The sequence below is a fragment of the Piliocolobus tephrosceles genome, chromosome 11 (genome assembly GCF_002776525.5).
Source record: "Piliocolobus tephrosceles isolate RC106 chromosome 11, ASM277652v3, whole genome shotgun sequence".
NCBI classification, from domain to species: domain Eukaryota; kingdom Metazoa; phylum Chordata; class Mammalia; order Primates; family Cercopithecidae; genus Piliocolobus; species Piliocolobus tephrosceles.
Genome location: NC_045444.1, coordinates 112076723 through 112090633, shown reverse-complemented (window position 1 = coordinate 112090633; position 13911 = coordinate 112076723). Strand labels below are relative to the sequence as shown.

General features: G+C 38.5%; 1 protein-coding gene across 1 annotated transcript in view; it reads right to left on the bottom strand.

The window, feature by feature from the left end:
- NYAP2 (neuronal tyrosine-phosphorylated phosphoinositide-3-kinase adaptor 2) overlaps window positions 1–13911 on the bottom strand; it is a 286916-nt gene that overhangs the window by 67907 nt on the left and 205098 nt on the right. The window contains exon 6 of the mRNA XM_023217531.2: window positions 8060–8269. Coding sequence (XP_023073299.2) covers window positions 8060–8269 — 210 coding nt within the window. The remainder of the gene's footprint in view (window positions 1–8059; window positions 8270–13911) is intronic.

Here is a 13911-nt window from a genome sequence, read left to right as displayed (position 1 = left end):
GAGTCTTCTTGGATATGAAGGCTGAAGCATAAATGGCTTTCAGTTATTGCTGTCAGGAAGTTTATCAGCAAAGTGAGCCAGTCATTTCAGTGTTATCAAGTAAAGTACAGGAAATATGTTTTAGAAATTTCAAGAGAAAATCATCTTTCTTATAAATCAACTGAAAGAAATTCAGTATTCAAAGACTGTGCTCTTGAGTTCAATTGCAGTTCCATTTCTGAATCCCAGCTCTGCTGTTTATTGTAAATGGCCCCCATTTTGCCACATCTTCCTGAGTCTCCACTTTTGAGCCTTTGAATAACCCCTTAAGGTCTCTGTGATCTCTTCAATCTTTAAGGTAGTGACCAGCAGATGAATTATGACTGCAAATGTCTTATGAACCATGGCTTGGGTGTGTAAAGTGTCATGTTGCAGCCAGAGCTCTCACTGTCTTCAACAAAATAGAATCAGGATTTAAATCCAGATTTGCAGGTTGCCTAACCATTTGGTGCTCAACCACTACATTATACCTTATGCATGCATTTATAATTAGTATAGAATTTACAAGCATGGTGTGCAAGAAATGGCATTTTTTTTGTTTTCTTTAAATGAAATCAAATCTGCATCTGTTTTTTACTTTTCTGAACTTGTGTGTACAAGACTCCTCTTGGATATGAAGGACTGAATCATAAATGATGATGGAAAATGCTTCCTTACAATGGGTCATGAAGTCCCAGAACTGTTCTGCAGAGCAGAATATGTAATATGGTCCTCCTACTCTTTAGCTCACACTGGTTGTCACAGGGGGGTCTACTGTATAAGCACAAAGAGCCCCTTGAAGTACAGAATTCCATATTTTGAAGGTTAGAACCATGGTGCATAAAGCCTAGCCTATGCAAACTCTATCCCATCCAACTTCTCTACCAGTTAGAGGTCATGCCATTTTGCAAGGTGCTATGAAGGCTGCTGGTCCTCACTATTCATAGAATTCTAAACCTCTGTTCCTCCTTTAGTGCTAAGGAATTCCCCCTTCCTTCCCTGACCATCAAAGACTGCATGTCTCTCTCTGATCAGTGTTCCTATTGCTAGCATTTCCTTGTCCAGGAGCAGCAGCTTCTGGAAAATAAAAGCCAAGAGGGCAAGTTATCTACTGGGACCCGCTGCTTCCAGTAGAAAGCAGCTTCTCGGTGCCACAGGGTCAAATCCATGCTTCAACTTAATGGTCACCACTTGATTTTACAAACCAGAAAATGCAAGTGTGGGGTCTTCGAGTCTTACCCAGCTAAAAGTAGTGAATTATTCTACTCAATGTTTTCTAAAAATTGAACTACATTTAAAAGTTGGGAGATTTCACATAATAGCAATAAAATCTGGGAACCTTGGGTGAGCATTTCTCATGGCAGCATCAGCAGGCCCTGAGTAGCTTTTGTCCACTTGGGGTGCCCCTGTGCTTTCCAGGTCATGTGCATTTCCATCATTGAGTCCTGAGGTGCATCAGCTTGCATAGATTCTCCTTGTAATGGAAAAATATTTCTCCTTAGCAATGCTCCTAACAAATGTGGGAATATAGAACTTAGAACAAAAAGGCTTCAAGTTTCAAGAAAAGTGGGAAAAACATTTTCCTTTGTGGGAGTGAAGTACATTTCTGTGCTTCATGTATAAGGAAAATATGTGAAGAAAGGCATCTTTCCCGCTTCACTTGCTAATGATACCTGTCTGTCCTGAAGGCATCTCAATTAGCATCTCGGACCTTTTCAGAACAGCAGAAGCACAGAAAGTTGAACACGCAGAAGCCAAGGATTTTACAATATAGTCGATCCTTCCTTTTATAAGGTTTTCATTCTGGTTTAGATTTAAATGTTACACTTTAAACCCTGTGTGCCTATATATGTCTATGTGCACGTGTGGGTATGATACCACTTTGTTCATAAGTCAAGGGCTGAGTTTACTTCCAAAAACACTTCTGTCAGGGTGGCCTGGCGAGGCGAAGCCAGGGCAGGTGTGTCTCTTCACCTTTTTCATCCCATGTGGAAAATTCTCTTTCCACTCAATTGATAATCATAATGATTCATAAGAAGATCTGGAATAATCCTGGCTTAAGACTCCATGTCTTCCATTAATCTCTCCATCATTTTTCAAGCCTACACTAATTAATCATTCTCTGAATGATTTTTAATGTATAGTAAGCAGTAGATAATAAAAATAATACATTTAATTATAACCTAATTAATTTGTGTTCAATAGTTCTGTGTCATAAAGAAGCATAGTAAAATCTTTGAGTGTCAGAGATTGTATTTTACGTAGCTATGGGGGGTAAGTGTGCGTACCCCCAGAAACCATAACAGAGTCAGATACTAGCTGTGTGGAAACTATTTGTTAATGGGTTCAGTGATTGAAATCTGAGTTTTTGTCAATACCATATTTACTCTTATAATCTCCTCACGCTTTCCTATTATGTTCATGAGCATTTGGGTCCCAGTTCTCCACTGCCTTCAAGAATCACCCTCTGGGGAATCTCTGATTTACTAAACAACAGTGACTTTAATAAAGTACCCCAGCAACCAGTGGTAATGTTAATTAGAATTGAGATCTCCTGACACATTTGCTTTACTTCAGCAATTCCTTCATTCCTCAAAAGAGCTGTTAAGAACAACCATTTCAAGTGGCTAAACTACTTTTGGTAAAGCAATAGTCTGTGACTGGTGAAGTTTGTGTGTATATCAGTGTGGAGGTGAGGCAGAGAGAGATAGATGCAGAAGCAGAAAGTTGACAGAGAAAGGAGGAGTTTATACGTTGAATCTTCTTTCCTCTCTAGTGTGAGGTATGAAGTTGAGTATCCAGGGACGAGGAGGCAATAATGATGAGGAAGTGTAAAGAAAAGAAGGAAAAACAGTTAATACTGACTCACTGTCTTCTGTTCCAAAACAGAGTCTAAAACTCCCTCTTGATGTAGCTACTTGCTTATTTTGGACAAAGACCATCTCAGTGATGAATATTCAAGTAGCGCATGGTTTGTTTAAAACACCAAAGGTGGCCGGGCAATCTCAGCACTTCGGGAGGCCGCTTAGACAGGTGGATCACCTGAGGTCAGGAGTTCGAAACTAGCCTGATCAACATGGTGAAAACCCGTCTCTACTAAAAATACCAAAATTAGCCAGGCAGGGTAGTGGGCGCCTGTAATCCTAGCTACTCAGGAGGCTGAAGGCGGAGGATCGCTTGAACCCGGAGGCGGAGGTTTCAGTGAGCTGAGATCACGCCATTGCACTCCAGCCTGGGTGACAGGGTAAGACTCCATCGTGCACGCGCACGCGCACACACACACACACACACACACAAACCCAACAACAAAAAAACACCAAAGGTGAGTGTGAACCTTAGATACTCTCTACATTTTGCCAGTCGAACTATGGCATTTTCTAGTTCAGAACTGGCACCATTTAGGTTCTTTCTCTTCAGAAAAATAAAAGCTAACAACGCAACATTTTTCCCTTTCCCCTTTTCTTTCCTGAAAAGTAGTAGAAGGGTAGACTAGAGGTTCAAGTAATGGTAACATTAATTTGAGTTTCACTTTCACATAAGCAGTTGGCATGCACTGATATTATATATGTAACTCTATACTTGCTGCTCTGTTTTGCATTTCTTCTAATATGAATACAACGATCTCATTATTTAAAACTTGACAGAAGTTATTTCTTCTTCCATCTTTGTCTACCTCCTTCTAAGATAAAGAATCAGAGGGACTCAAAATATGTATGTCATTTCTTCTGGTCAGTAGACAATTTCCAGCTTTACAAACAGCGCTAAAAAACTCAGGAGGGCAGATTTTAGGTGCTGTAAACCAAAAGAGATGCTTTGGGGTTTTGACGTGGAAGACAGTGAAAGTATGGTATAAATTCTGTTTACATTCTGAATTTATTAGAATATTCGTATCAAAGTGTAAAGACACTGTACAGTACATGTTTATCAATTTATATGTAACTAAGTGTTCAAAAAAGTTTAATTATGAACTAATTCTTTCACAGGTTCTTCTTCTTTTGCCCACATTTTGAAATATCTGGATTTCCCCAGGGTGTCATCTGAATTTCCTGCTCTCCTAGTTTAGACTCATGCAGTCTTACTGTTCTAACCATGCCAGAGGAGTCTAGTCTCAGTCTCGAAGCCACTCAATCTCTTTAGCTACAGATCTGTAATCTGAACAATCTACTGGCTTCTCAATTTGATGTTCCAGAGCATTTCTAACTTAACATGGTCAAAATGTAAGTCCTGATTTTCCCTCGTAAACCTTGCTCCACATCTCACATTGACTGTCTCTATCTCAGTAAATGACTTCCCAATCACCCAGATTTAAGTCACAGAGTCATCATTGGGTGTTCCATGATGTAAACTGAATGACATTATTCCTATCTTTAAAAAATAGTAAATAACTACAAAATATCCACCACATAAACTTAAAAACCTAATTACAACATGGCAGACACCGTCTACTGCTTATGCAACATCATTCCCCCTTTATCCCTGCTAATAGGATTTTGATTTCATTTCCAGATGGAAGGCAAAGGGCTCTTGATTTAGGCAGAAAAGGGTTCTCTACAGGCCCATGGAAATCCCATTCTCCTTCACTCAGAGATTGGACCAGAGAAGATGTTTCCCAATTCTGAACAATTAGATGAAACGGAGAGTCTTCTGAGGTATGATGCCCAGAACTGTGTAGTACATCAGCTTTGTCATCATAAAAACTATTATCAAGGGTAGCAGAACAGAAGAATTGAAGGATACAAAGTTCCTGGGTCCTTGACATTCCTGAACGGCTGCAAAACACCTGGAACTGCCTACCTCGAGGCTTGATGCTATGGGTGCAAACAAAGGCTATTATTGCTTAAGCCTCTGGTAATTTATACTTCATAGCTGAAAGGCTTTCTAATTAATAACAAGGCCCTTCGGGACTTTTGCTATCTTGTCACCACCTACCTTTGCAGTTTCTTCAATCTTCCCTCATCCTTTATACCAAACATACTTTGTTCCATCCCATAGACCTTTAGGGTTTTATCCAGAAGGCCGGCTTTTTTCTTCATCTTCCTGGTGAGCAACTCTTTGTTTCAAGTTCTAGCTCACATATTACTTCTTCAAGCAAATATTATTTTATCCACCAAAAACCCCCAATTATTGCTGCTAAAATCACATTGTTCCAGGAAGAACTAACTGATTTCTCTTCAGCTGTGATTTGGAAATAGCTTGTTTCCACCAAAACTCATGTTGAAATCTCATCCCCAATGCAGCAGTGTTGGGAGGTGGGGCCTAGTGGGAAGGGTCTGGGTCATGGGGGTGAATCCTCATGAATGGCTTGCTGCTGTTCTTGAGGTAGTGAGTGGGTTCTCACTTTGGTGAGACTAGACTGGCTCCTGAGAGCGTGGGTTCTTATAAAGCCAGATGCCCGTTGAGTTTTGCCTCTTCATACATATCTACTTCCCCTTTGAACTTCTATCACATTTTGACCCAGTACAGAAGCTCCAACCTCATGATGAGCAGAAGCCAGCTCCATGCTTCTTGAACTTCCCAGCCTGCAGAACCATGAGGCAAATACACCTCGTTTCTTAATAAATTAGCCAGCCTCATAATATGTATTCTCTTTATAGATTACCCAGTCTCGTGTACCCAGAAACACAAAATGGATTAAGACATCTTCTCTTTCCCATAGTATTCATATTTTTATATAACACACGTGATTTTATGTGTCAGCTTGACTGGGTTAAGGAATGCCCAGATAGCTGGTAAAACATTATTTATGGGTGTATATGTGAGGGTATTTCTGGAAGAGATTAGTATCTGAATTTCTGCGCTAAGTAAAGAAAATCACCCTCACCTAGATGGGTGGGTATTATCCAATTTGTTGAGGATTTGAGTAGAATGGAACAGATAATAAAGGGTGAATTTACTCTCTCTTCTTGAGCTGGGACATCTTTCTTCTCTTGCACTTGGACATCTGCATTCTGGCTTTTGGGATTTTTGACTCAGATTGGGACTTGTACCATTGACTCCCCTAGTTCTCAGGCCTTTGAGCTTGGACTAGAACTCTGCCATTTTCTTTCCTGGGCCTACAACTTGCAGAAAGCAGATAATGAGACTTTTCTGCCTCCATAATTATGTGAACTAATCCCTCATAATAAATCTCTTTATATATTTTTATCTATATATCCTATTGGTTCTATCTCTCTAGAGAATCCTGACTGAAACACACAGTATACTGCAGTTATTTATTTGTCTGTCTTGCTCTAGACTTTGAGCACTTAAACATAAGGATATCTTTTTTGTCCTTGTACTCTCAGATCGTAGAACAGTGGCTGTAACATAATAGAAACCCAGAGAATGCTTCTGATTTTTATAAAATATATATCTAGCCACAATAGAAGTGTATATTTTTCACATATTTTCTATAGAACTGGTACAAATTTTGATAATTATTTAAAACTACTAATAAGCCCCAAACTAATCATAAGACTCAATTAAATAGTGATGTCAAAGTTTTTTGGGGAAGTGACTTTTTTTCCCATAAAAACACTATTTGTGAGCCAGGCACAGTGGCTCAAACCTGTAATCCCAGCACTTTGGGAGGCTGAGGTGAGTGTATCGCCTGAGGTCAGGAGTTTGAGACCAGCCTGGCCAACATAGTGAAACCCTGTCTCTACTAAAAATACAAAAAATTAGCTGGGTATGGTGGTGGGCACCTGTAATCCCAGCTACTAGGGAGGCTGAGGCAGGAGAATCACTTGAACCCGGGAGGCAGAGGTTGCAGTGAGCTAGGATCGCACCATTGCACTCTAGCCTGGCCAACAACAGCGAAACTCCATTTCAAAACAACAACAACAACAACAACAAAACCCAACTATTTGTTCTCTGTTTTCTTTGTGACAAAGTGCACAAATATCTTCTTTTCATATACCTATAGCAATTTATACTTTACTATCAAAGATATACTTTGAAATTTCTGTTAAATTCATATAGTATTCCTTTGGCCAAATCTTAACTCATGCTTTACAGTTGGTTATCCATATATGTGCTATGGCTCTACCACCACAGCTTCAAGTTACATGTTAAGTCTGTGGAAGCTAGTACTTTGCTCCTGCCTGGGTATTGTTCCAGGAATATCCCTCAGCAACTGCAGAGACCATTCAGTCTATTGCAATTTTAACTTGTGCACAACTGTCTGAGAGACCACAGGCTAAATTCATGTAAATTGCTTTCTAAGATGAGTATCAGAGCTGAAAAGAATATTAAAGGATTGGTCTTTTCTTTAGAGCTCTAACACTCTTAAGAAATAGAAACATGAAACTACAGGAGGTTCCTTGATTATTTGTTGTTTATTTCAATTGACAGCTCTCTGTGAGTCCAACACATAGATCAATAAATTCAAAGTAAACATATTCTGTTGTTTAAAAAGTTGATGTTTAATAATATCTACCTATTAACCATGTAAAATTGCATTGCAGATTTTAATTTTAACTTGTGACATGTAAAGGTACATTAGATGAAAACTTTTACATTTCCTTTGACTTAGATTTGGGAATTTAGTGCCATTCCCAATGCCCAGTTACCATCTTCAGCTCACCATTTCAGATGCCTTCTAATAGCTACTTTCTTTACTGCTTTTAGATTATCTTTGTTACATTTCTGTTCTCAGTGTTACTGTTGTTCATTTTTTATCAGTTGCCTAAAGTACTTTTGAAGCAAAGGAAGCATAAATTCTAAATTACTCAAAGTTCACAAGTTAAAACTGCTTTCGATGAGGCCTCTAGATATATTTTAAGAAATTTAGTACAAAACTTTTTAAGTTTTCAAGGCTGCTGTCTTGCATAACTCCAAGAAGCACTATTCAGGTATCCTTCACCTGTGTAAATAGTTGTACCTTTGAGTGGTACAATATATTGTTATGTTCCTTTACGTAACCCATGTGAATGGCTACTTGTGTTGCCTCTCTGTGTGGAGACAGAGATATCTGTGGTGATAATTCTGTAAGTGATACTGCATGAAAATAGTTTCTAGAGACAGGAGGAATTATCATCTGGGAGATCATAATCCGCCTTACCTGAACTGTGGTTTCCTGCCAACAAGGTGGGGCTCACAGAGCATCTTCCCAGTCTACTGGTGACCACAGGTGGCCCTGGTGTTCCATCCCATTCCTGAGCTTTGACAGGCTCTCTGGAGGAAGACGCCCCATGGTGGCCTCTTTCCTTGTTGTCCAACTTTGGTAATGGCTCCGTGCTGTGGCTTCGGACTTTTAGTTCCTCTGTTGATTCTGTAGTAACCAGAATTATATTCTGTTAAACAAAAGTAAAGCTCTTCCTAAATTACTTTCAAAAAATTAGTGTGATTTTCTAAAATCGTCTCAATATGTTGTTGGAAACTCAGACTCGGAGACTACAACATCTAAATGTAACAGAAACATAGACTCCAGGGGGCCTTTTTTCTGAGTTGTGTAAGGTAGTATCTCTGAGAAATACAATGTTCTTTTTGGAAAAAGAGTACCTCGACAAATCTTTAGTAACTCTTCCCTTGTGCTCATCTTTGAGTACACTTATTTAAGAGCACTTCACACTCACTCTCTTTACCTTCTAATCTTTACAAAAATTCAGCCAAACCATTCTATCCAATCTGCTCCTGATAACATCACCTAGTGCCTTTTATTTGGCAAATGTATAAGCCTTTTTTATCAGCCATTTGACAACTATTTGATTACTCACTAATTTATATCTTCAATTCTCTTGATTTTATGGATGGTCCTTCCTCCTGCATTGTGTTCTATATCTAACACCTTTCCTTCGTCATTCATGTCATCTCATCCTCCATGTATCACTGGCACATTGGTCGTTTCCTAGGTGCTAGCTTAGCCACTGTGCTGCTTATGCTACATATATTCTTTCTGTGATTTTTGTCCTCTAGGATTCAGTTAGCAATCACCTAATTGTTAGTGATTTCTAAATATTTTATCAGATGCCTGGACCATTCTTTTTATCTTTAGATTCATTTACCTAACTGCCTGCTAGGTGAATCCATCTGGAGTCCCCATGTGAACATTTCAGATACTGAACTGATAATTTCGTATTAAACTATTGGTTCTTTCTGTCCAACCAACTATCCAAGCTAGAAGCATGTCTCTCCCTTTCTTTAAGTGCTAATCCCCAAATCTATTAGAAGATTCTACAGATTTTATTTCTGGATGTCTTGCTCTTCCACTTTGTTTCGTGTCTACCTCAACTACTCTGGTTCAACTCTAATCCTCTCACTTGATTTACTGCAACTTGTCCCTGACTCTATCCTTGACTCCTCAAAACATAAGTTCCTTATACTGCCAAAATGCTCTATTGGAAATGAAAGTCTGATCATAATGTAACCCTGAATAAAATCCTTTCAGAAGCCTCCTGTTGCCCATAGAATGTCTAAGCTCTTTACTATAATCGGCAGGAATCTCCAGCTTCTTGCTCTTTCCTTCCCCTCTAGCTTTGTCGTTCCCCATTAACCTCCCTGTATTACATTGGTTGTAGGTTCTTCCTCCCCACTCCAACCCCAGTAAACACAATGCTGTTTTCTACAGCTATGACCACCCCTCCTTTGAATGTCCTTATGTCTGGTCTTTCTTTGCTTAACTAACTCTACTCACTCCTGGCTACTCAATTTAAGTGTCCTCTGAAGCCCTCCCACCCATTCAGACTCTTGCAGGGTCATGGTCATCTCTGCACTGACCTTGCTTTATAATTGTATATATCTGCTCCTCCCAAAAGGCCTTGAGTTGTTTTAAGGTAGGTATTGAGGTTTTGTTTGTTTTTAATTTTTTAAAAAGTGGTTCACTCCACCACCCATCATATTGCTCAATGAATTTTTAATTTATTTATATTGCAGATTTCTCAGCTCTCCACACATCTTTCTGATCTGTGTAGGAAATGCAACATTCCCGATGGAACTGGAAAATCAAGTTATAATAGGTGTGTTAATAGAGCTAATAGTATTTTCAAAAATCTGATTATCTAATAACCACAAGTTGTAAAATTCACCAGGTTAACAGTTTAATTCAAATAAGGAATTTTTTAGAAAATCACAGAAATGATTTTAAAAATCTGATTTTTTTTTACACTTGGGTTAAAATCCTTATCAACTTTGAGCAGTGTGATAACACAAATGTCACACTTTGGTTCACCATTATCTGAATCTGTGGGACACAGATAGAACAGGCTGTTATACATTGAGCAGTCTGACTCAGGAATCTCAGAGGCCTCAGCTTTGCAACTCTGGCTGTGACCCATGTCACTTTTTGGGGAGCCTCATTTTTCTTACCTACAAAACAAAGAAAATACCAGCCCTACCTAACTTCCTTGATTTTATTTTAAAAATCTTATAATATTCTACAGTTTAAAATATTTTGAAAACTAAAAAGTGCCAGACACATAAAAAGTAGTATTCAGTTAAACATAGTCATTTAGCCTTTATGAGTTTATTTAATTTTTCTACATTAGATAATCACTAAGGGTCTTTTATACAAATGGAAAATTGCCAGATAACATTTAGAAACAGAACTCTAGCCTATTATCCACAGTAACTAGCTTCGGAAGTCAACCTATGAGGTACTAGTCACACTTGTAGGGAGTAGACCCATCTCTAGGAAATAATCCTAAAAGCTAAACAACCACCCATGTAAAACTTGACCTCAAACAGTCAAGACATGAGTAACAACTTAGCTTCCCCAATTTTTGGCCCAGTTTCCAACTTAGGAACAACTGAGGAAAAGTAAATATACATCTTTAACCAATCACAGAGAATGCCCCATTTCTAGTGTGCTCACCTGCCACTTCCCCAAGTTAACAGTCCCCAATCAAGGTACACTTGAAGCCTTTTCATTGTTGCTGATAAATGAAAAACTTCAGACAAACTTAATTTAGCAGAGTTCATTTGAGAAAAAGAAAGGATTTGTTAATTGGGCAGCACCCTGAACAAGTAAAGGCTCAGAGATCTCTGCCCAGCAATCTAGTCAGGCAATATTTATAAAAAGAAAAAAGAAATAACATATAGAAATATCCTGATTGATTACAAGCCATCCTTCACCTTATTTGGACATATTTTGACAGTTTGCAGTCTGTGATTGGCTGAAAACTTGGCTGCTGTGATTGGCCAAGACTCAGCTACTTGTTACAATAATATACTCTTATGATAGGTTGTAGTTTATTTACATACTAAGTTAGGTTGCAATTCATTACATATGGAGGCAGTTTTAGGCCAAATTTATTTGAACATTTTTCCCCCATAAAGCCCTCCTACTCCTCTGCCTGCCTCTGAGTCTTCGCCAAATGCAAGCTCTGAATAAATAGCCTTTGCCTGTCTCTTTTGTTTGATCCTCATTTATTTCTACATTGCTATAGTCTCTTTCAGCTCTAAGATGCTATTCAGTTGTGTAAATACATGTCATGAAAAACATTATATGAGATTAACTTAAATCAGGAAGGTAGTTCCATAACAGTCTCAGAAAGATTTCAGGTTTTTAAATGGGCCTGTATATAAACTTGTTTTAGTTATAATGAAATCAAGTATAAGAAGTCTAAATTTTTTTGGAATAAACATGTTTCAGAGATTTATTAATCATTAATGATGAAACAAGTAAGATAGTAAAGCTGGTCCAAAGAGCATTTGGAGGACCTAAGTATTTATAGACATTTTTAAAAGACTGTTAGAATAAAATTGCTAGGTTAGAAATAAAACTGGTTGTGGCTGGGCATGGTGGCTGAAGCCTGTAATCCCAGTGCTTTGGGAGGCAAAGGCAGGTAGATCACCTCAGGTCAGAAGATCCAGACCAGTCTGGCCTGGCCAACATGGGGAAACCCCATCTCTACTAAAAACACAAAAATTAGTTGGGTGTAGTGGTGGGTGTCTGTAATCCCAGCTACTTGGGAGGCTGGGGTGTAAGAATCACTCGAACCCCGGAGGTGGAGGTTGCAGTGATCCAAGATTGAGCCACTGCACTCCAGCCTAGGCAACAGAGCAAGACTTTGTCAAAAAGAAAAAGGAAGGAAGGAAGGAAGGAAGGAAGGAATGAAGGAAGGAAGGAAATAAAGAAGGAAGGAAGGGGAAATAAAATTGGTCAATGCCCTTAAGGCAATACCATTACAACCTTTAGAGTCATCTTTCTACCAAATAGAAATAATTTGCATCTCTAGTTGGGGGCAGGAGGAGGGCATTTGGATGGTATTCAGTACTCTGCAGAAAAAAATAAAGCATGGAAAAATAATTGAAAGCAGGGACCAGGTTCAATGTCTCACACCTGTGATATCAGCACTTTGGGAGGCCAAAACAGGAGGATCATTTGACCTCAGGAGTTCCAAATCAGTCTGGGCAACATAGCGAGACACTGTCTCTACAAAGAAGGTAAAATTAGCTGGGCATGGTGGTGCAAGTTTGTAGTCCCAGCTACTTGGGAAGGTGAAGTAGGAGGATTGCTTGAGCCTTGGGAGGTCAAGGCTGCAGTGAGCTGAGATTGTGCCACTGCAATCGAGGCTGGGAAACAGACTGAGACCATGTCTCAGATAACAATAATACTAATAATTGAAATCAGGAGCTCAAATAGGTATTCATACATCCAAGTTTATGGTAGCATTATTCACAAGACAGAAGCAACCAAAGCATCCATCGATGACTGGGTCAACACAACATGGTACAGGCATACAGTGGGGTATTATTCAGCCTTACAAAAAAAGGAACATCTGGAACATGCTAGCATAAGAGTTTATTGCTACTGGAAGGACATTATCCTAAATAAAATAAGCCAGTCACAGCAAACCACCATGGCATGTGTCTACCTATAGAACAAATCTGCACGTTCTGCACATGTATGCCATAAAGTATAATTAAAATAAATTTAAAAACTGTATTAAAATACACAATATAAAAAGTGCTATTTTAACCATAATTTCTTATAAAAATATAGTTAAATACATATAACATAAAATTTCCCATCTTAGCTATTTTTAAGTGCATAGTTCACTAGTGTAAAGTGCATTCATTTTGTTGTATAATCAATCTGCAGGGCTCTTTTTGTCTGGCAAAACTGAAGGTCTATCCCTATTTAATAATAACTCCTCATTTCCTCCTCCCTCTGGCCCCTGGCAACCACTCCTCTACTTTCTGTCTCTAAGAATTTGACTATATTAGGTAACTCATGTAAGTGGAATCAAACAGTATTTGTCTTTTTGAGAAGTCAAAATATTTTAAAGGCAATACATTCCCGCCTAATAATTAAAGTAAGATAATTTAACCAACACTTATTTTTCAGTGTCCTGAGACAAATGGAATAAAACCAGTATCAGAAAATAACATTATAAACTCTTCCCAAGCTGTTTATTCACAGCTTCAAAGAAAGTGTAACTCTAGCTTCCAAACGTCACAGCCTCAAAGCCTAACGACCCATCTGCTTCAGCCCACCTGCTCTTCCAGATTTTAAACAAACCAGGGAGTGTCACTTAGGTCTCCAGCCTCAATTAAATAAAAGCCTACAGCTTTGGAAAGGAATTTCGTGTGTGTGTGTTTTCTCTTCTTCTTTGTTTTGAAGTCCCAGAGGTTAGTCTTCAGTAAATTTTGGCAGGTATATTTAGAGAAACTTGAACAAAAGGATTAAAGAAATGGTACTACTCAGACCTGTGTCTGTATACCTTAATGTCTGCCTCCTAAATAGAAAGCAGAGCTAAAAAATCTGTAAGAAAATCATAAATGTATTATTGAGAATTTTATTTGGGAATAAATCTGTTTTTCGTGTGTGTGTGCATGTGTGTGCAGTTGTGTGTGTGTATTCGAGAACTGCTTCCTAACTAAGGTGTTTTCTAATTCAAATAAATACAAAAATCTTCAAAATAGCTGTCGAAAAGAGACAAATTGAAAGCAGACAATTAGACTCTTGTAATA